This window comes from Pteropus medius, unplaced genomic scaffold, assembly GCF_902729225.1.
Source record: "Pteropus medius unplaced genomic scaffold, Ma_sr-lr_union100, whole genome shotgun sequence".
Classification (NCBI taxonomy): Eukaryota; Metazoa; Chordata; class Mammalia; order Chiroptera; family Pteropodidae; genus Pteropus; species Pteropus medius.
The window spans coordinates 2355026-2378111 of record NW_024356336.1 but is presented as its reverse complement, the minus strand read 5'-3'; the positions used below and the strand labels follow the sequence as shown (position 1 = coordinate 2378111).

At 38.7% G+C, this 23086-nt stretch overlaps 1 protein-coding gene across 2 annotated transcripts in view; it reads right to left on the bottom strand.

Moving 5' to 3' along the window:
* The window catches only part of GRK3 (G protein-coupled receptor kinase 3), a 120649-nt gene that overhangs the window by 32361 nt on the left and 65202 nt on the right, over positions 1 to 23086 (bottom strand). For both annotated transcript variants that reach the window (XM_039861994.1, XM_039861995.1), the window contains 7 exons: positions 20701 to 20752; positions 18836 to 18927; positions 16965 to 17064; positions 10108 to 10186; positions 7863 to 7993; positions 5292 to 5386; positions 2579 to 2686 (listed from right to left, as the gene is read on the bottom strand). In XM_039861994.1, the coding sequence (XP_039717928.1) occupies positions 2579 to 2686; positions 5292 to 5386; positions 7863 to 7993; positions 10108 to 10186; positions 16965 to 17064; positions 18836 to 18927; positions 20701 to 20752 (657 nt within the window). The remainder of the gene's footprint in view (positions 1 to 2578; positions 2687 to 5291; positions 5387 to 7862; positions 7994 to 10107; positions 10187 to 16964; positions 17065 to 18835; positions 18928 to 20700; positions 20753 to 23086) is intronic.

The window sequence follows — 23086 nt, the reverse complement described above, 5'->3', positions numbered from 1 at the left end:
CTCCCTCAGCGCAACCTTTCCTTTGACAAAGAACTGATGTGCCACTCACAGGTCACTGATGGGAAAGACAATCTGCTCTGTACTGTCCCCTCCCCAAGAGGAAACATGTTTATTCCTGCCCCAAGTCTTCATACTGCCATCCTATCTTTCAAAGCCTACTTGACATACCATCTCCTGCGTGAAGTCGGCCCTACTCCTCCAAGTTAGAACTGGCAATCCCATTTCTGTGCTCCTCAGCACACTGCTACTGTGCACATCAGCACAGCCCATCTGCCTCATAATCCTGTGTGTATGTCTATCTACTCTCCTGCAGGTTCCTTAAGGACTTACATGTGGCTTCCTTCCTCCTGTCTTTCCTTTCCCAACAGGATCAAGCACAGTCCCTTGCATACTGTAGTTAATAAATGCTTACCAAATTTAATTTAAATCAATTAAGTCAAAAGATATTTCCCTCCTCTTTGGTTTTGGTGCCATATCCTTTTTAGTGAATGACTTTTGAATAACAGAAAGAATGGCATTAGATCATAAATCTTAGCGGGGAATATTCATCTAATCCGATCTGTTACCCACTGGAAGGATTCATTTCAAGCTCAAGAGACGGTCACCAGAGCGTGACTTACTATCTGCGAGGCAGGATACACCTTCACTGGGCAGCTCAAATGCTTGAACTAACATTCTTGTGTCAAACTGAAATCCTTCCCTCCCTAAAATGCCTACCTTCTGAAGCTATAGAGCATAAATTCCACCCCTTCATTAAGACAGGCCTTCCAATAGCTGGGGCCAATCAATCGTTCTGCCAAATACTGGCCCAGCTCTTCAATCTTCCCATATGAGCCATGCTTTCTAGCTCTTTCTCATCTTTTCTACTCCTTCCCATCCCATCCTCACGACCAACCTCTGCATGTTTTCCTGTCGGCGAAGACTCCTTGCAATAGGAGCCACGCTGAACATAATGTTTCGACCAAGCATGATCAAGGACTTCAAAAAAATGAATACCCTCCAATTCAGCACTCCAAACTGAATTATGGCCAAATAAGACTGAATTCACTTTGTTAACCACAAATCATAACGCTGTATCATATAGAGTCATTAAATAAAACGCTCGAATCTTTTAAAAATAGTGTTATGTCAGATAGAACTCAATTTATGTGCATGGACAGTATCATAAACAGAATAATAATATTAAACAAAACAAAGAAGTGAATGAAGGCTCTGCAGGTTTTCTTGCAACATTTTACTGTTGATTTTTGAATCTTGGATTAATGTGTTCAACAGTTGAGCTGCTTTGCAGTTTTTTATCATCTTGAAATTCTGTAAGTGTGGATTCTATGTATTCAAGCTCATCTCCAGCAGAGACCCAAACAAAGACCCTGGTGTGTCTGAATGTACTCACCGGGCACACATGACTCCACCGGGTGGAAGATGTCTCGTGTGGAAGCGGCTTTCTCTGGTTTGCCTTGCAGAAGCTCTCTAATTAGGTCAGCTAGTCTGATGACATGAATTAAGGCCATCCAGGCTCCACAAATACAATAATTCAATTCAGGACCAACAGGACCTGACTCTCTAAGCAATAATACAATTTCAGTTCCCAAGTGAATATAGTAAGCAGAGAACTGGATTATCAGAGTCCTAAGGAAGAAGCCAAGGCGCTCGGAACCAAGTTTGGGTGAGGGCAGGGGGAGATATGGAATTCAGCCTCTTCAGAATGTGCAAAAGAGACTACAAAGATGCAGTGGTGCTCAGTGAGGCTTTCCAATAGAAAAGTGAAAGGATGAGCCAGCCACCCACCAGCCTTGTGTGCTCATAGGAAAAACATGCGAATGAAGAAATTTTAATGTAAAGCACTTTTTGTCTCTCTGTGAAGAATAACCGAAACCATATTTTAAAAAATTAAGCTATTAAAATTGGCTAAAAATTCTTAAAATTGATGGAAATATTAATTTTTAAATGTCCAACATGAGAACATATTTTGAGAGCGCTTTCATTTCATTATCTTTCCACTCTACTTAACCATGTATGGTCATTTAGAACTAAGGGTCAAGTATAACATAAATTAACTAGAAAGACAAAATTATAAAATTTCATTTTTGTTTTAAAAAACAAATTAATTTCAGCATATTTACAAATAAATGCAGTTTTAAAATGGTGTCATTTTGGGTCTTTGTCTTCTTTCGTAACCCTCAAAAGGCTTTAAGCTCACAAGACAATCATGAGTAATTAATTTCTGGAAAAAAAAATCCTACGGTCTTCAATTACTCATATTTTAAAATAACACTTATTCCCCAATAAGGCTTATCAATGGAAATATTTCCAAGCAGTCTTATTTTAGGTCTGTGTTATGATGCCTACATGGTATGGAACAAAAATATAACACCATAGCTTTGTCTATAATCTTATGGGAACAAACTTGCACTTTCATAAGGCAGAAAGAGCCATGATCATCGTCTAGATTAGCATATGGCTTAAAGATCGTTGTATGATCTACAATAATATTAGCGTCTAACAAAGTCTAAATATTCTTGATTTTGACCCAAGTACATGCCATGGTGATAGCGCTAAAAAGATGCATTTCACTCACCCTCTCAGAAGTTTGAAAAGCATGCAACCCAGGGAGAACCAGTCGGCACTGCTGTCATATGCTGTCCCCTTCTGCAGCACTTCGGGAGCCATGTACCCATGGGTGCCACTAGGGAGAAGAAAGTATACATGCAGTTATCAGAATATGCCTACTTTATAAAATATTGACAGCTTATCAGGAGGTTCTGGCGTCATTCGTTTAATGGCAACAGCTGTAAACAAGGGACAGGGAACAATGTGCTTCCATATAAACATGATTCATCCAACACCTGATGAGGAAACAACCTTTTCTGTCTTAATTACTATAGGAATTAATATAAATAAATTACCATACGAAATAAATATGAAGAACAGTTCGTAGTCTAGGAGGTGAAATATGAATTTCATTAGTCCTTCTTCACTACGGCTATGAGAGATAAAGGTCTCCTGACTGATCGAGAGCTCTTATGAGGAGAGGTGTGGGACTGGGGGCAGCAGAGGAAAGAGGGATGATAAACAGGTGACTACTCGGTACTGTTGGACCCTGAAGGGGTGGGGATGTCCACTCCTGTGTGGCGTCACCCTTCCATGATGAGGACTTGCACATGCTAAGGTCTGGGCCACATCCTTGGTGGAGTCGGACGGAACTGGATTTTTAATTCAGGCCCCACAATGTGCCAGATATGTGACCTTGTTCAAGTTACTTAATTTCTCTGAACCTCAGTTTCTATGCCATAAAAAGTAGATAATTATACCCTACGACCCACGGGGTTTCTGTGAAGATAACATATTCAAAGCAGCTAGCCATGCATGGCTGGGATAGCTGATGCTCAACTCGTGACACAACGAGCACTGTGGCTGCCGGCACCGCCACCTAGCACACTGGTCATTTCCTTGACAATTTCCTGGGCTGCTAGTTCCAGGAGGTCAGAGATCCTTCTGGTCTTATTCATCGCTGCACTGTCAAAACCAAGCACACAGCTAATGGCAAATGAATACTTGTATTTATTAGTTGACTTTACCTTCACGACTGTCATGTGAAGTAAATATCACTGTTATCTTCCTCTTTATAGAGAAGAAAATGAGGCTGGCACAAGTTGGAAGGAGGATTCAAACCCAAATCTGCTGGCTCGAAAGCCTTTGTTCTTAGCCACGACACACCTCCTTTATTTAAAAGTATAGTATTTCATCGCGCATTTAGTCTTTTTAAGTAGTGGCCTCACTATTATCATGTGAACATGGAAACCAACCTTCCCAACCCTACTCCTTTACGGATGCTGCTCAAATGCTGAGAATTAGAGCTGATGTGTGAATTACTGAAAAAGTGGTCTAGAAAATAAGAAAATAAATAACTTCATACCTGAAAGTTAATTCCATTGGAAGATTAACTCTTATGAACTCTTGGATTCATACGCAGTTGTGACTATACTAAACTGAAGAAATTAGCATACCAAATAGCGGTGGCATTAAAAATTCAAATGACTCTCTTAAAAATGTCTGATGAACTCCCTGGGAGAAGCTCCTACCACCACAGGCTCTGGCCTAATAACTGTAAAGTGCTGGCCAAATGCTAATGCTATTATCACCATATCCGAGATTCGGTAGAAAAAGAGAAATATGTTTACAGAAATCGTGCTGCTCACTATTAATATGTGATCAGAGCTTTCAAAGGCAATTCTGATTTAACACGGTTCCTCATAAAGCATTTCAATATGGAACCACTTTATTTCTAGGCCCACAAAAAGAAGGGTCTGTGGTTTATTTTCTGCATGGATGCCTGAATTGAGCCACCTGGTAGTTTCTTCAAGACCATTCAACACAGAGATGAGTGTAAGCTCAAGAGACACAATGAAATGAAATTTTAAAAGATTTGGTGTTAAGAATGACACATTTAAAATATACATATAAAGCAAAAGTTGTCTGCTTTTCCACAAACTACCCACCTGTCCATGCTTTCCATCCAGATAAACTGACACCAAAGAAACAGAAATGAAAACTCATACATATCCCATTCTGTGTCTGCAGAGCCCTAGGACATTCCTGCTGTCATTTTGATAATTCTAGGTTCAGAGAAGTCCTTAAGCCAGTGTCAACATGCACTGATCAAGCATAGTCACTGCCAGACATAGTTCAGGGTCCACTGAGGATCAGGTGCTGGCTGAGGGTTGTGGTGTCAGGGAGGTTCTTCCCCACGGACATTCAGAGGACCGATATAATACTCAAATCTAACAACGCGACCTACGTTAAAAGCCTGAACTGCAGGTAGGTGATTTGGGACCTGCCTTGGAGAGTTCTATGTAGCTGCCTCTGCATTTGGCGCATAGGCTCTTTTCATTTATCCTTACCACAACTTTCAGACACTTATTATTACCTCTACTTTACAGAAGAATAGGTTGAGGGTCGAACAGGTAAAAGGACTGAAATAGGGTCACACAGCCAGCACAGATTCCGGTCTGCTGCCGGGGCCCCTATCTTTCCCACAGACCACCAGGTCCCTGTGCAGTTACACTGGGGGGTCTGTCCACACTCCCTGCAGACAGTGAAAAAAAAAAAAACCACACACATGGCTCTTATTTCCTCTCCCACAGCCCAGGATGTGGCTCTTTCCTGACCTGACATTATCACACTGAAAATTACCCCTGGCAAGAAAAATCTGGGGGACACATGACCGGATCAGGGTTTGAGCGAATAAGTAAGTTGCATTAGATGGTGAACAGAGTTGATACACTACTCACACACTTGCATGTGGCTTCTTTTTGGAAAAATCACAGGCAAGACCAAGATCTGATATCCTAACGTGTCCATGTTCATCCAGGAGGATATTTGCGGGCTAAAGAGAAAGAGAAGTTGACCTTTGAGAGACCTCAAAATGTCACAGGGACTTTGAGAACTGCTACAACCATAGGCACTTGATATCTTATTATTTTCTCATAGTTTCTTCCTAAACATGAATTCTAGCTTTATATCATCACAACCAAGTAAGGCACAATACAGAGAATAACAGTTTTCATGTAACTTCAGCAGGAAAGTGGTAATGATAGAAGCGAAGGACTCAACTCCTTAAAAATAAAACACAGGGCAGGTAACAGGGGAGGGCCGTGACTACAATTTGTCAGAGTTAAAAAGCATCTTTCTCTCGCTGCATTCGAGCCCGAATAGCGTGTCCCTCGACAAAGGGAGTGAGTCCACTGGCTTTGTGGCTTCTGTGAACCGTAAGGACTTCTGAGAATGAGGACCGGAACAGAAAGGAATCTTGCAAGAATGTACCAACATTTACCTAAGAAATCAAAATATTCCACAGTGCCATACCAGTCCCGATCAATGTCATTTCTGTTTACTGGTACATAATCAACATAGGGCCCTACCGAATGACCAAATATGATTTTGACCACAACTCTGATGAAATGTACCCATTAAGATTAGATTTAGTCAGCATAATCATGGAAAACAAAGCTCCTCTCCCTAATATACATTGAATTACAGTCATTTTAATATTTTTCTGCTGGAGATCAACTATTGTTTTGCTTGAAATAAAAATGGCATGCTATTATAAAACTGAAACATGAATAAACATGAGTGATTAGAATTAAGTTGGAATGGAAATTAAATAATACCAGTGCCTACTAAATAGCTTAGAAGACAAAACTACAGCATAAAGACGATTAGAAACTGGTTATAGATTTAAATTAAAGTCTATTATAATAGCACTTCATGGGCCTTCAGCATCTATATTATTCTTTTGCAAAAGTCACATGAGGAAATAAAATGTCATGTGTCAACCAGTGTCTAATTATTTCTAATTCAATGAAAATACATTTTTCCTCTTTATGATTATATGAAAATTGAGGGAATAATTCTTTACCCTTGAAAAAAAGCTTTAAAATTTACAAAGTATTTTGTGAAAAAAATTACATGCTCAAAAGTAAAATATTTTAGATTCTTAGAAGGTAACCTTCGAAAGCAAATCAGGACTTATTTGCTCCTTGGAGAAAAGAACGTAATCTGTATATTTCAGCTGGTTTCCTTGGGTTCATTCAAGAAGGAATTTGAGATAGGAGACAAACACATTCTCTTAAGAGTCTTCTCATGCTACTGAGACATTGTCGGTCCTATCATTTTTCTTTTCATTATTATTTACCTATTTATATATTTGCATCATCATTTCTATAATTTATCATTGTCCCTTTTACCCCTATCCCCATCTTCAAACTGTTGGCTAGATCGGTGTCACCAAGCCGTACTGAGCAAACTCCAAACTCCTTCATTAATGCAGAACCCGGGACTAAGCATCATGGTCTGGAACGGGAAAACTCAGAACTGACTTATTGTTTCAAGTCCAGTGAGATTTTATTTATTTACTTACTTATTTAATCCCCCCCCTCTTCCCTTTGGCAACCATCAAGTTGTTCTCTGTACTCATCTATGGGTCTGTTTCTGTTTTGTTTTGTTTATTCACTTGGGTTTTTTTTTAGATTCCACACATAAGTGAAATCCTACTGTATTTGTCTTTCTCTGTCTGGTTATTTCACTTAGCATAATACCCTCTAGGTCCATCAATGTTGTTGCAAACGGCCAGATTTTATTCTTTTTTTAAATCTGTTTTTTATTTACTATTTATTTTTTATTTACTTGCTTCCAAAGTCCAGTGAGATTTTAAAGAGAGTAACAGGAGCCCAAGCACAGTAGTCCGAGGTTCTGTCATTCGGGGATCTAAAAATATTTCTGTGATTTTTAAGGTGATCGTGGAACAACATAAAGCTCGGATGGTGGCCTCTGGGGGACGCTCTGCAGGCTGATCGGCAACTCAACCCAGACGTAATCGGCCATGCCCCAGATGAGCTACGACTCAGCCGTTCTGCGTCCTGGTTCACCAGTGAGTAAGCCCTATGAGACACATGTTCTTTGATTGTTATCTCTGTATATCTCCAAGTCTAATACAGAGCCATGACCAAATCTGTCGCGCGGTGAACGGTAACTGAGTTACAATTAGTTGTAAAATAGGCAACACCAAAAACCTCCTACTCTGCTTTTCATGAATTAATCGATTAAAAATTTTTAATCAGTGCGTGTGCTGCACCAGGCACTGCAGCAGGCACCCAAGTGACACTGACAAGGACGGACATGAGTTCCTAGCACAGAGTTTAGAGTCTAGAAGAGACTGCCATTACATAGATGACAACTTCATCAGGCCTGAGGTAAGGAAAATGACAGGTATGATGAAAGAGAAAGGAACGTGTCTGGAGGGCCATGACCACACCACCTACTGCGCAGGTGCAGTAAACACCGAGTCTGTCAAACAGCCTTACCTTCAAATCTCTGTAAACAACAAACCGACTGTGCATGTGTTCCAGCCCCAGGATTATTTCGGTGGCGTAGAACCGCATCTCCTTCTCAGAAAACACCCCGTGTTGTGAAAGATGATAGTGCAAATCACCCCCTGGAATCGGAGATGCAGAATTTAAAGGAAACAAAAATTACTGTCATCCTAAATTTTAGAATATAGTAGAAAAATGTAAACTATGCTTCTGCTTCGTGTATATGCCTATCTTTGATTTCTTCAGTTTGACAAAACATTTTAAAAATTAAAGAGAAAATTTAAACGCTGAGAAGGCTTAAATGCAGTGATGGCAGGGACAATATAAGACAAAATTTTCAAGTTGGTAGCACAGCTCCCAGATACACCATCACAAGGCGGGATTGGCTAATCTGCTTGATTACTTAAATCCTGTCTAATAACTGAATCAATTCTATGTAGAGATCCAGTAGATGGCTTAGCAACTAACTCTGTGGACAATAAACAGATAAATAAGCTGGTCAGATAGATATTTGATAAAGCAAATACAGTAAAAAATTTTTATACTTTTTCTATTACGATTGATGTATATTATTAGTTTCAAGTGTACATATAGTGATTAGACATTTATATAACAAACTGATCACCCTGATAAGTCTAGTACTGATCTAGCACCATACACAGTTATTACAATATTACTGACTGTATTCCCTATGCTGTTTTACACCCCCGTGATGATTTTCCAAACTTCAGATTTGTACATCTTGACCTGGTAGTGGTTAAGAGAATATCTTCATGCTCTTGACCTCGATCCTTTCACCTAGCTCCCAACCTCTCTCCCATCTGGCAGCCATCAGTTTGTTCTCTGTATATATGAGTTTGTTTCTGTTTTGTTTGTTCACTTATTTTGTTTTTTTAGAATCCATATATAAGTAAAATCATACAGTATTTGTCTTTCTTTGTCTTATTTCACTTAGCATAATACCTTCTAGGTCCATCTATATTGTTATAAATGGTAAGATTTCATTCTTTCTTACAGCTGAGTAACATTCCATTGTATATATGTACCATTCACCTAATGGATCCTTATCCATTCATCTATCAATGGACACTTAGGTTGCTTCCATATCTTGACTTATTAGAAATACATAAGGTAAAATTTTAACTGGTAAAATTCAGGTAGTAGGTATTTGGGTGTCCCCAGAAAATTCTTTCAACTTTGCTATATGTTTGAAATTTTTCATAACAAAATGTTGGAAAAAGCAAAATAATCACATGTTCTAAAAGATGCCACCAACAAGGTCAAGGAATGTTTTTATAAAACTATAAGGAAAAGCTTCTATTGATCTATAGAGGCTACTGTGTGTCCAACTTTATTGCCTTGGCTTTTACAAGCATCTTCCCTTTCCCACACATGTGTTCCTGATAACCACTACCAGGTCAAGATGTAAGAGATCCCCAGCATCCCAGAAGGCCCTCCCATGCCGTTCCTAGCTCCTGGTTGGGCAAAGGGGACTCTGTTCTGACCTCTCTCACCATTGATTAGTTTTGCCTGTTCTGACGATCACATAAACAGAATTGTATAGGATATATGCTGCTGTGTCTCGCTTCTTCTGCTCATTATTATGCCTGTGAAATTCCTTCAAGTTGTTGGACAGATCTGGTCTTATATCAAACTCTCAAAACATAATAAAATTTCCAAGAACTTAAACTTTTTTTCTAGCTAAAACTTTTTCAGTATTCTCAGGGTCATCATAGTTTAAAAGATCAGGTACAGTAGATCTGGGCTAAAGGTAGAGAAAATTGGGCTAAAATCTTCCAAGTTAGTTTATAAATACATTTCTATCTTTAAGCTATATTCTCTCTCTCTTTTTTTTTTTTTTTTTTTTTTTAACGTTTTAAGCTATATTCTTATGAGACATTTCATTCCTAAAAGTTGAGGGTCAGGAAACAAGCTAATTAAAGATCTAGGCCAGCTGCATTCCAGAAAATCAAGTTTCACTCTTAAGTATTTTTGAAGATCTTTTCTAGAAAATGCAACTTCCTGGGGAAGGACTGGGAGGGCCAGAGGAAACCACAGTCAACATTTTAAATGAATTTTAACTAAAACTTGAAGAATAAAAGGTTTCCTTAAGCTTCCGGGGGAAACTAATTATCTGAAAGACTCAAACTGCCTGCCAGCCTAGATCAATGCATGATAAGATTTAACACCATGGCACGGTTTTTCAGTGTAGTCAGGCTTCCCAGGTTTTGCTTACCATTCATCAGATCCAAAATGAAGCAGAGTTTATCTGGAGTATGAAAGGCATAGGTCATACAGACAATGAAAGGACAATCCTAGAGTGAAAAAAAAAAAAAAAAAAGAAAGAAAACATTTATAAGAAAAGCAAAAGCTTTCCTGGAAAGCATATCTACTTCTACTACCAAACATCAGCTATAGATTTTTAAATCCATGCCCTGTGCATTGAGCACAGACGCCTACGTGGTAATTCTAACAGTCACACTAAAACAGATCTGGTTACATGATAAAATGTATAGAGACACAACATTACGAATCAGAGCAGATGAACTCAAAGGTCCTCTCTCACTCAGATTCAATCATGGCTCTTCTATCAACATCTTTTTCAAAAGACTCAGATTCTACATAAAAATGTTACTGTCTTACTAGTCCTTTTGATAGTCTACATTTTGGTTCTGGCAGGTCAAATATCCATTTCAATCTCTGATTCTGAAGTTGGAAGAACCAAGGTGGGGAGGAGGGCTGGGGGGATAAATGTTATCTGTATTATTGCCGTGAAACAGTGGGAATAAAAGTGGCATTAAATTAGTTTTTGAAAGTGGAAAAATACACCAGAGTCAAGGTCTGAATAACTCAGTTGTAATGATGTCAATTTCCCCCACATTAATCTATAGAGTCCATGTAATAATCTTGATTAAAATGAAAATTGACAAGCAGATTCTAAATTTATATGGAAACACAGACAGCCAAAGAAGTTCAAATGCCCTTGAAAAATATTGAAGCTAGAAAACTCAGAGTGCCAGATATCAAGACTTATTATAAAGCAACAGTAATTCAGACAGTGTGGTATTAACCCAAGGACAGCCAATGGAACAGGACGGAGAATTCTGAAATAGACCCACACATAAACGGACAATTGACTTGCGATGAGTGACACAAAAGGGGAGGGAGAAAGGCTGGCTGTCAAGTCAGTGGTGCTGGAGCAACTAGATAGCTTACCATAAAATATGAGCATTCTCCCTACCTCACACCACACACTAAAGTCCACTCCAGGTAGATATTGATCTAAAGGTAAAACAATAAAGCTTCTAGAAGAAAACAAAAGAGAATATCTTCATGATCTTAAGGTAAGCAAAAGTTTCTTCAACAGGCCACAAAAAGCACTAACAATAAAAACATTGATAAACTGGACTAAAATAAAACTAAGAACTTCTGTTCCTTAGAAGGCAAGCAGCAGAATGGAAAAAGATATTTGCAATAATAAACACACAAAGGACTCTTAGTTAAAATATATAAAGAACTCTTATAAATCAACAAAGAAAAAGGCAAGCAACTCAACAGAAAAATAGCATATCATAATAACAATAATTAAATGGGCATTTCACATAAGAAAGAGACTATTGAATGGCCCAAGAGGCTATCTCAAATGGCCAAAAGCCTATGGACAGATACTGGACCTCAGCTGTCCCCAAAGAAATGCAAATTCAAAATCACAACATGCTATCACTAACACTCACGAGAACTGGCTAAAATTAAAAATACTGACAATACCAAGTGTTGGAAAGGTATGGAGTAAATGTGGCTTCCATACGTGGCTGCTGGGAATGTACTGTGGTACGACCACTTTCACAAGCTCTTGGGTGGTTATCCACTAGACTGAGCACCGCCTGCAAACTCTGTGACATAGCATCTCCACTTCGGGGTATACGCCTCACAGGCATCTGTACTTATGTGCACCCTGAGGACTGCATAAGAATGTTCCTCACAGCACTATTCAAAATTGCCCAAACCAGGAAATAACCCAAATGTCTACCAACAGTAGAATGGATACCTAAATTGCAGTATATTCATGTAATGGAATACTTGAAAACAAGAGCCAACGAATTTTTTTCACAAAGAGCTAGATAGTAAACAACTTAGGCTTTGCAAACCCTATACAGTCTCTGCCATATATTCTTTGCTTATCTGCTTTACAATCCTTTAAAAATGTCAAAGCCACTTTTAATTCCTGGGCTGTACCAAAAAAAGGCCACAAGCCAGATTTGGTCCACAGGCTATATATAGGTCACCGAACCCTGAATTTAGCTATAGAGTACACTATGGCCGTGTGCAATGATACAGATGAATCTCACAGGCAACACTGAATGAGAGGAGCCAGACACAAAAGAATACATTTATAAAAAACTTCAAACACAGGCAAAGCTAAATTATGGTGTTAGAAATCTGAGTAGTGGTTAGCCTGGGCGTGGAGTAAGTGACTGAAAGGGGCACAAAGAGGCTTCTGGAATACTGGTAACTTTCTATCTTGTGATCTGAGTGCGAGGTACACGCATGTGTTCCCTGTGAAAATTCATCTGTGCTGTTCTAGATCTATAACTAGGTCTCTTTAGATTCTTTATATACAGTGCATACTTACCACCTAACTTATTCAAACAAAACATGGCACAGAATATATATATCCACTTTCTTAATAGAAAAAAGAATTATTAAATTCAAGTTTTAAAAGAATAGTCTGAAACAGATTTTGCACCACTGGAACCTCTGTATTAAGGGCATCCACATAAATTTGAGTTAACACATTCCTATACACTAAAGATTTATGAACTTGAACCCAATCTCCATAAATGTTGCAGAGGAAATTACTTCAGAATGAACTACAAAATTCATTTTGTGGTTACCTAGTTTTCCTTAGCGTTCTGCTGGGATGGAATTAGTCCACTGATTTCAAGATTTATTTTGCTTTAAATAGGTAAAACAAGGTGCTACCCTTTTCCTATTAAAAGCCGTATGTCTTTCTGGGGGTGGTGGGGGCAGCGGGTACTGTCCCACTCAGAACCCACCTACGTTTCGCCAGACTTTTCCAATAGCCTGCTGAAGATGGCTCATTCTGCCCCTTCCTAACTAGAGTTCCCCACATACTCTGGCTCTTGATCTAATAAGCTGTTCATCTGTAGAGCAGAGAAGTAGGTGGACCCAGAAATTAGTACAGCCAGGCCTTTCCTAGCTTGAGACAGCAACCTCACTCACTTCACCAAGGGGACAAGTAGACCCTGCCAAGGGGTATTACTGAATGTGATGGTACATGACCCTTCTAATCATAGCCCCGAGAAAACACCAAAAGCTTAAAGTATACTTAAGATATTACATTATTAAGGTGGGGTGTGAATTGTAGCTTTAGAATCATAGGCTGAGTAGAGAGGGCTCTTTAAAAAAAAAAAAATCACCTGATCCAACTTCTTTATTTTAAAGACAAGGAAACTAAGGACCCCCAAAAGGGAAACGACTTGCCTGAGGTCACTAAGAAATTTGGTAGCCAGCCAAAATTCAAACCCCGAGCCTCCTGACCCTCTCCAGATTTCTCCTCTCTCTGTTATGCTACTTCTAAAAGTAAAGCTTCCACAGCAGTCTAAAATAAAACCATGGTTAAAGGGACATCTTTGGGTTCCTTCTACAGAACTTACTAACTGCAATCCCTCACCTCTCAGATAGATGCTGAGCAGATACCATACAGAGTCACGTGTGGAGTCTGAGATACAAAGAATCGAACACTGACCAATATGAACAAATAGGCACCAATTTAACGAATGGTGTTGATATAGTTCCAAAGATAGTTACGGTTTGGACATTCTGCTTAGAGTACAAATTAAGGTAAATAAGGATTAGAGAATTTTTAGATGTAGATCCTCAAATAAAGCTCACCAGCAACGAACTATCTCTGATTTCATATAGGGAATGAGCAAAAGAGCTTGCATTTTGCAGGAAGTCTATATATAACTGTGATAAAATAGACCATGAGGTATTTCTTTAAGAAATTTCTCTATATAAATGTCTAAACACTATGTTGAACATCTGAAACTAACACTGAATGTCAACCAAAATAGAAAAATAAAAATAAATTTAAAATAAAAATCAGTAAAAAATAAAACTTGTTCTCATGTACAATGAGGAAGGCCAGGGAAATCAAAGCCTGTCTCAGCTATTTTTCTATTTATATTTTCCTCCTGCCTGCTTGTAAATAAAGCTAGGATTTGTGATGCTAAAAATACAAGAAAACTAAATTTCTCTACATTGCAGTCAGAGCAACTGAGAAACTTACCATGTTATCTTCCTACTTAACATACTTCATTTCTAACTGCTGTAAGACTTTTTGAAATCCTCTATATTAGTCCAGAAAGCTCTTTATGATCTGGTCTGGTCTGGTCTGGTCTGGTCTGGTCTGGTCTAGCCTCTGTCTGTTTCTCTGTCTCCAGTTTCGTCTTGTGCTACTCACTCCATCACATCAGACCCCAGCTATGCAGCCTTCTCTGAAGTCCCCAAACCCTCTGTGCTCAGGACCAGACAGGCGGCAGCGCCTACTCTTACTGCAGAGGAGCATTCGCCAACAACACCTCCACCCTGGGAAGTGCCTTCTGAGCACTGTGTTCCTGTCTTTCATAATGCTTGCCACATGTTCCAATTACCTGTACATTTCCGAGATTATGTGAATACTATCACCTTCTCTCATTCTTCTCTCATTCTCTATAAGAGCAAGGAGCAAAGTCAAGGTTTGGGACCCCCATCTAGGCTGTGCCTGGCACAACCTAGGCCCTCAAATATGGTTCAAGGAATGAATAAATAATACATCTGATGAATACTAAAGAACTTATTTAATGAAGGTGCCAACTGCTGCTCCCAGCTATGGACACACTTATCCTGGATCCCAAACAGGCAGATCTCTCTTGTTACTACCCAAGAATTATAGAATTAAACTGGGAACGGTACTGCTTACTGTTTCTTTGCGGGGTAGGGGGTGAGAATACTCAGTTTGAAATTAAAAGAAAAAAATAATACTCTGGAAAAAAACTATGTTAAGTGACTGAAGTTCAGTTTCATATCAATGCCCAGAGAAATGTTTATACAAGCTGATCTAAAGTCTACCCTAATGAGCCAATTTTAAACTAAAGATTACTAAAAACCTGTAAACGGTAGCCTCTGATTAACAACAACAATTCCAAATAACTTTATTACAACTCCTTCGGTTACATTATGTTCTAATAAGTAAAAAATAATAAAGTTTCGATATTTGAATGAAAATTAGTTCAAAGCAATAGCCCAATATAACTCAATTTTTTTTTTATTTTTTCCCTTAGGGGTAGGTAGACCACTCAGGAACCACACAACTATTTAGCCACATCCCCCTTCATCTGAATAAAATAAAAACAAAAACACTATATGAAAATTGTACATAATATTTTTCCAACAAGAATTGTTTTCCATAGGCTTTCTTGAGAACAAATATCCAAGGCTTTGAGATAACTCATTAAAAATTAATATTTTAATAACCACTGAAACTCTGCAGGAAGCGCACATCCACATTAGAAATTTAAGACAAAGACATTTCCGGTAGAAATTAGGAGCCAATGCCGCTCGCACTTATCCCAGTACAGTGAGCAGGCTGTTCAGCTTCCATTCCAATCAGCTGAAAACTTGGTCACATACACAGGGTAATAACTCTTATTTGAAATGCTTAATGTCCATATGTTGGGAAGCAGAGGCTCATAATTAGAAATTATTTATACCTGTGGCATTTTCATGTGTTATAGTTGAGCTAAATTACGATCTTTTGCTTCAATAACAGAAGCTCTTCTAGAATAAGCAAAACTCATGCTAGAATAATATTAACCACAATGCAATAAAAATAACATGATAAACAAAAAACATGGAACCCAAACAGAGATGATGAGAAAGGAGCACTGGCAGAGTCCCAGGGAGACCAGAGGCTTCAGGTAAGGAAATTAACCTGAGTCTCTGGTTCCTTGCTTACTAGACAAAAGGGATTCTTTGGTTCATCATTAAAATTTGATTCCTTCACATCCTTTGGGTGAAGATGACCTTATTTTGAACCCAGCCATGATATCTGGAGGCACCCCCACATGTCTCAGTGTGTATAGACTTCCTGGCTTGATGTTTAACGTGGAATTCACATGTCAACTACACAGCACGGTTCATGCTCACTACAACCCTTTCCTTCTAGACTCCGACTCCCTGACCTCAAACACCAGATGTGACAGGCCTATTGGGGCACACAGGCATGCCTAAGTTTCTGGGACGGTGAGTCTTCCTCGATGTGTCTTTATATACATCTGTCCAAATAAATAAAAGCCAAGGCTTTGATCCTGAGTAATATCGTTAACAGATAAGAAGTCAGAATGGGCCGCTGTTTTGCAAGTAAAGAAGACACACTGTCAAAGTCTGTTTTCACACACGTTAAACTAAACATGCTAGCTTGACGTACAAATAAAATGTCCAATGGGCAGAGACATAGCCCTGGAAATGGATATAGCCAAAATCCACAGCAAATAAAAAGTAGAAAGTGCTGAGAAGATAAAGTCACCTTGAAAGGAAACATTGATTGGGGACAAGCCCACAGGGACAATTCAGAGTTGAATCAGCCAGAGTTGCTTCCTCTCTATTTGTTTATGAAGGACAGGCGTGACTTTCTCTTACTTTTCCTCTCTGGGTTAGTCCTCAGTCATGCAGTCAATTCTGAACTATACTCTAGTGATTTTTGTTGTCGTGATTATTTTCCTGCCTGCTCACCAACATCCCTCAAAGAAGGAAATCACAAACAAGCACTAAAGGGAGAAGTCACGGGTGTTCGTAGCGATGGCTGCTCGTACTTTTTTAACTCCTGAATTAAACAGAGATAATATTTGAATTGTCCACTATTTAAACTAACTCGGTACTGCTATTTCCTGCTATAAATTCTAACCCACCCAAGAACCGCTAGCCCCATAATTCACCAGAAAAAAATGCCTGCATTTTAAATAAATTGTCTGTCTTGATATAAAACAAATACCAAAAAGAAAAAAGCAATGCTCGAAATTGAATACTTACTCCTGTACTCACAAGCGACAACATAATCCTTTCATTTAAGGCTAACGTTTCCCCTTGTTTCATTTTGATCCTCTTCTTATCTAAGCATTTCATTGCATACCTGGAAACATAAATATTGTTGAAAAATTGACACTGAAAATAGACCTACTCTGATTTAAACCATACACATCATACTGGGGAAAGTTTCTAAAGATTTGGGCAGTGTTTAATAAAGCAAAATGGTACCTAAGTGCCATGCATAAAAAAAAAAAAAATCTTTATTTTGCTTATATTAAGAAAAAAAGTCAGACTCCCCTCCAGGAGGTAGAGTATCAGTCCCCCACTCTGGGCTATGCACAGTGACTTCCTTCCACAGAGCACACCACAGAGGAGAAGGGGGAGAGGAAATCCACATCAGAGCAGCCTGACAAACACAACCTCGGCCAAGTGATCAAGGTTAACATCAACAGTGATATCACTTTATTACTAACAAGTACCCTTGATATGATGTGGTGAGAATGGCATTTTACCTTGGGAGTCTTCCTTCTGAAAGCCCACCACCCCAATCTAACTATGAGAAAAGCATCAGACAAACCTAAATTGAAAGACACTCTACTATATGTCAGTTTGTGAGAGTCAGGTGAAATAATAAATGTATATGAAGAAACAAATTGATATTATTTACCTCTACAACATCATGCGACAGACTAAGATATTCTAAATACTTCAACAAGTTTTAATGATGAAAATAAAATTAACAATTTGGTAAAATGTAACAAGCGACAAGTAAAGTATCTCATTTAGGATGAAATGGTGTACTGAGCAAGTACGAATGGGAAAGAATGACTCTGTTCCTATGATGTGTTACCTTATTTAATTCTCACAAATTAGGTGCTTTTATTATCCCTGCTTTACAGACTAGGATGTGGAGGCTCGGACAGGCACAAACTTTGCTCAAGCCAGAAACTGCAGAAGCTGAATCTGACCTAGCCAAATGACACCAGGACCTGCACTCCTACTCACTAGGCTATCCTGTCTCAGCACCAGGCCAGACTTCAGACACCTGGGTGTTAGGTATTGGGTTCAGCCCACACAGGGTCCCAAAGCAAAATGAAGAGCAATGGGAACAAATTAGTGAAGGTAAATTTTAGCTGCCAAATAATAAAAAACATGCCAACTATTGGACCTGTCTGAAATCAGAAAGGACTGCTTGGCAAAGCTGTCAGTGCCCAGTCCCAGGATGGAGCCAGGAAGAGGCTGAGTGACAATCTGTAGGCAATGCTGGGGCAGCAATGGGAGACGGGCACTGAATTAGGTGACCTCGATTACTCCTAACACTGACTCAATGATTTCATAAACCATCTTCACAGATTATTCCACCTTGCCCACTGTTCTAACATGTCTACCACCTGACCAAACTTACAGGTCTAGGTCTATCGAATCATACTCTTCCATTCTCTTTGGCTTTCAGAAATATTTTCACTTAAAGTGCTTCTATATTAACAAAAACTTTTCCATACTTAAGAACTCTACCATATACTTTCTGGAAGACCCTTACACCTGGCTCATGTGCACTTAATTGCCTCCTATCAGTCTCTTGTGAGATAAGTGACTGAAATGGGTGATGAAGCCCCACAATCTTGATCTTTATAGCATCCATTCTCTTCATTAGCACTACTCATCTGCAGAACCGATGTCTCCTGGAATGCTACGTCACCCAAAACTACATATGCTAAATCTTCACTATTTAAAAAAGAATGTCTATTTCTGAGATGTATTACTTCAGGAGTGAGATCATGGGCTTTCATAAATCTATGCAGGGGCTTTCTCTGGGTACAAGCATAAAATCCTCTTAATATTCCCAGCAAAATGTATGAGCATAGGAAGCTTACATTTTTCCAGTGTCTGCTTTCCTGCAACCATATACTTCACCAAAGCCGCCTCGTCCAATGATCCTATGTACGCTGAAATCATTCATGGTCAACTATAAATTCAAAATACAAAATAGAAACATATAATTGCATAAAAATTATGTTGTAAAGATTTTCCCCATGCAAAACGTAGAGAAGAATTTGATGTAGGATCTGCCTTTTCCATGACTGATCCCTCAAACTGAAAGATGAGATGCACAAGGTGGCAACATTTTCTAGAACCTCCTCCTGCCCCACCCACAAAATGCACAAAATGGAGGCAAATAAGAAGATAACAGAGTGGGGGACAAGTTAGATTGTTTTCCAATCTCATAAATCCTAGATTATTAAGCTGCATCCCTTGAAGACAAGTGATTGTAAAATTTCTAGTCAAAATGAAAAGTAACTTCAGCTACTCTGAAGCCTAAAGTTTGGGAACTCAGCAACTCCAGGAACTATCATGGTAGAAAAAATTAAGTCTACGTCAAGGGTATCTGTGTTTTCATAAGAGTGGGCCATATGATCAGAAAACCCAACAGATGCTGGCCATGTGAATTTTTTATCGATAACATCAGTGAATAGAGAGGACTCATGCCAGGCATGTGAGCATGAAACAAGACTAAGTGTGCGCAAAGTATATAAAGAGGCTTTATTCATAAGCACTTTCCTTTTGTCAATAATATCTCAGCAACACCCTGCTTCAAACAGAGTTTGAATAGCATCAGACAGTGCGAAGGCAGATAGACAATCCTACGATTATAGCAAAAGGCCGCTGGACAATAGTGAATGCTACTAGTTTACATATCCTAGCAAATTAAGGGTCAGATTCTTGAAGGTTTCCCCAAACAACCCTTAAAACATCATGCCCTCAGCCAGGTAGGAGCATTTTGCCCACAGGCTTATGTTTGATGCTTAGGGGACATAGGACATGAGGACACCGGGTTGGCTGAAAGAGCATAAGCAGAAGGAAGGGCCACAGCAGATAAAAGGGATTTTTAAAAATGTATATTATTGCCTCTTGCTTATAAATCCTGCCAGAAAATGTGATGGAAATTGGAGGTTAAAACAGAACAGAGCAGAACAGAACAGAACAGAACAAAACAAAACAAAACAAAATAAAACAAAACAAAACAAAACCAACTCTTCTTCCAATGGTACCATTCAAGTTAAAAACTAAAAAAAAAAAAAAAAAAAAAAAATCCAGTTGATAATTTATTTTTCCCAATTGCAAACCTATGTGAAGGAAGAACATGAAGGAGACAGTAAGAAAGGCTGTACAAACAAATGTGCATTCTAAAAGTAAAGGAAGGATTATGTCCTAGAATTAATGACATTGAAAGGTAAAAGATGAAACACTGGGAAATACATGTTAGAAAGTAGCCAGTATTTGAGGATGGCTTTTAGCATTCTCAGAATAATTTTTTTTAAAAAGATGAAACTTTGGTCTAGGCAAAAAATGCCATCGTTTTTATTACGTGATTACACTTCATAATGAGAAAAAAAAGAGGAACTTTACCAGGATGGCAAAAGATAAGGGTATACAGGAATTGCACTACGTTGACTTGTATTTTTACTACTTCTGTGTAAGGGTTAATTACTGCTTAAAATACCCTTTCATAAATAAATAAACACATTCTTATAGGAATATGAAAAATGAGAATAAAATCCAACTTGTTTACACTTGGGTATGGGAGGATGACTTTTTCATACATAAAGCTGCAAGGACCTTGGTTTAGGCAGTGTGTCACCCTTGGGAGCAAGCTCCAGGATCAAGTATTTTCTCACGAAGTGAAGCCAGAGGAAGTTTTTATTTAAAAAAAGAAAGGGAAGGAAAGCATGATACTTACATGGATATTTAATTCTACATTTTTCCACTGACAAAATCTAGTGAACTTGTCACTAAAAAAGAATATAAATAATTACTGGAAAGTTAAATATCAAGTTAACTGGATTTAAAGAACAATGTTATAAGATACATTGGAATTATACTACAGTTTTGCTGCTTCTGAATTAGAGTGAGTTTTCTTAAACATTTTCACAAAGCATTCACCAGTATTCGTGGCTTTATTTTATGATTCAAACGAAAGACTTCATGTTTTTCCTTTAACTGTCATTATGCTATGGTGACATCTTTATCTGAATCAGCACTGTCCAACTGGATAACACAAGCCACATGTGTCATTAAATTTTAACAGTATATTTGATTTAACCCCAATACATCAAAAAATTATCATTTTCACATGTAATCAGTATAAAATTATCAATGAGAAATTTCACATTGTTTTTATATTAAGTCTTTGAAACCTGGTATGTATTTTGCACTTATAGCCCATCTTAATTCAGACTAGTCACATTTCAAGTGTTCAATAGCTACATGGAGCTTAGTGGCTACTGTCCTGGAAAGCACAGCTCTAAATGACAAAAAATTAATGTTTAAAAACAATTAGAAGAGTAGCAAATGCTCTGAAGTGTCAGGCTCTAGAGGCTCATTTACTCAACCCAGCAACCCTATGCACAGGTATTAGGATGATCTCCATTTTACAGCCAAGAGGACTAAGGCTTGCTCAAGGCCACACAGTGAGAGAAAGGGTGGAGTAGGATTTGAACCCAAACCAAGAATTGCCTCTCACAGATAGGAATGTGAAGGAAAGGAATCTTCAAACTAGAATCAGACAATGTCACATTGCGGTGATGTGCTTTCATAATTTACTAAACTGCTTAATGAGTGCTTTTGTCATCCGCGAAGAAAAATATCTATCCTATATCTATTTAATAAAAATATTACTTTGATTACTTTTTATTAATGAGCAATATATCTACAGTGTTTAGTTTTAGGTTTTTTTTTTTTCCCAAAAGTGCATTCTAGATGCAATAGTCCTTAAAAACAAAGAATATTCTTGGTGACTACTGGATTTCATCTAGACCCTAGCATGATTTCTTACACATGAGCACTGTATTCAGCATTCTTTAAATGAATAGATGAATGAAGACCAAAAAAAAGGAAGAAAGGGAGGCAGAGAGGCAGTTCTTAAGAAGTACAAGTTATAGGTATTCTCAGCATTATAATAAAATGCCTGAGGCATCCAAATATCCCAGTTCCCCTAGGGGTTTCATTTAATATGCCTTCTAAGGATCTTTTAAAAATATTTCTGAGGCTAACAATCAAACTGAAAATCAAAAGCAGAAGAACTCTTTGTAATTACATAGCATCTTTTTTTTTTCCAATCTAAAATGACTTTTAAAGAGTGTTTCATTGATCCTCCTAAAATCTCTATGAGGATGGTAAAATAAAATTATATTCTGAGAGTTTCTGAGAGTTGTTTCAAACTTTTTTTTTTTTCAAGTATGATAAGTACAAAAAGCAAAACCACATTGGGGTGTACTCCACATTTATATGTCCATGACTGTTTCTATGAAATTCATGTGGTGTGTTGGGCTAACTCAGACTCTCTTCTCACAGATTCTGAAGTTCAGAGCTGGCAACAGGGGGTGGTGATTTAGCACATTCTACAAACTAGCAAACTTGCTGGGGAGGGTTAACAGCCAGGGAGACAGAAATGCTCTACTGACCAAGAGTTTAGAAGAACCAGCTCCCAATTTCTACCCTGCCCCAAAAGAATACAATCTGCCCCCTCCCCCGCCCCCCGCCAAAAAAATAAATAAATAAATAATACCGTCAAATACACATTTTGCCCATGAAATATGGGTTTGTTGTAAGGAGTTCTTCCTTAGGAAGTACAGATGGCCCCCGCGTGTCCAGGCACAGTTGTGAGTCCATGGGGGTTCCCTGAGCACTGTTCCTAGTCGATACTTAGTTACTAGAGTGGGAGCTTCTTGGTATTAGATAAACCATGGCAGAGAACAGAATAGAGCCTGGGCAACAGAGGGCTCGGATAGCCAAAACCCCTGCAGACAATTCGAGTATCTCAGAGGACAGATCAGAGGTTAAAAATAACAGAAATGACTGGCGTGCAGTGAGGGTAGGGAAGAGTCAGCGTTTTTAGCTCCAGTTCCTGACTGGGGCTTTAGACTGCTGAGCAGTTGAAGTTTACTTCCTGAACGTGGCTCACAAGACTCCTCCAGGAGAGGGAAGCCTCCCTCCTGGATTCAGCCCCACCTGGAACTTAGCCCGTGTCCCTGCTGGGCCTCAGGAGAAGGCAGAGAGATGAGCGCCTGTACTGCTGAAGACTTTCCCTTTATTTTCACACTGCAGTGTGGCCACCAGGAAATCAC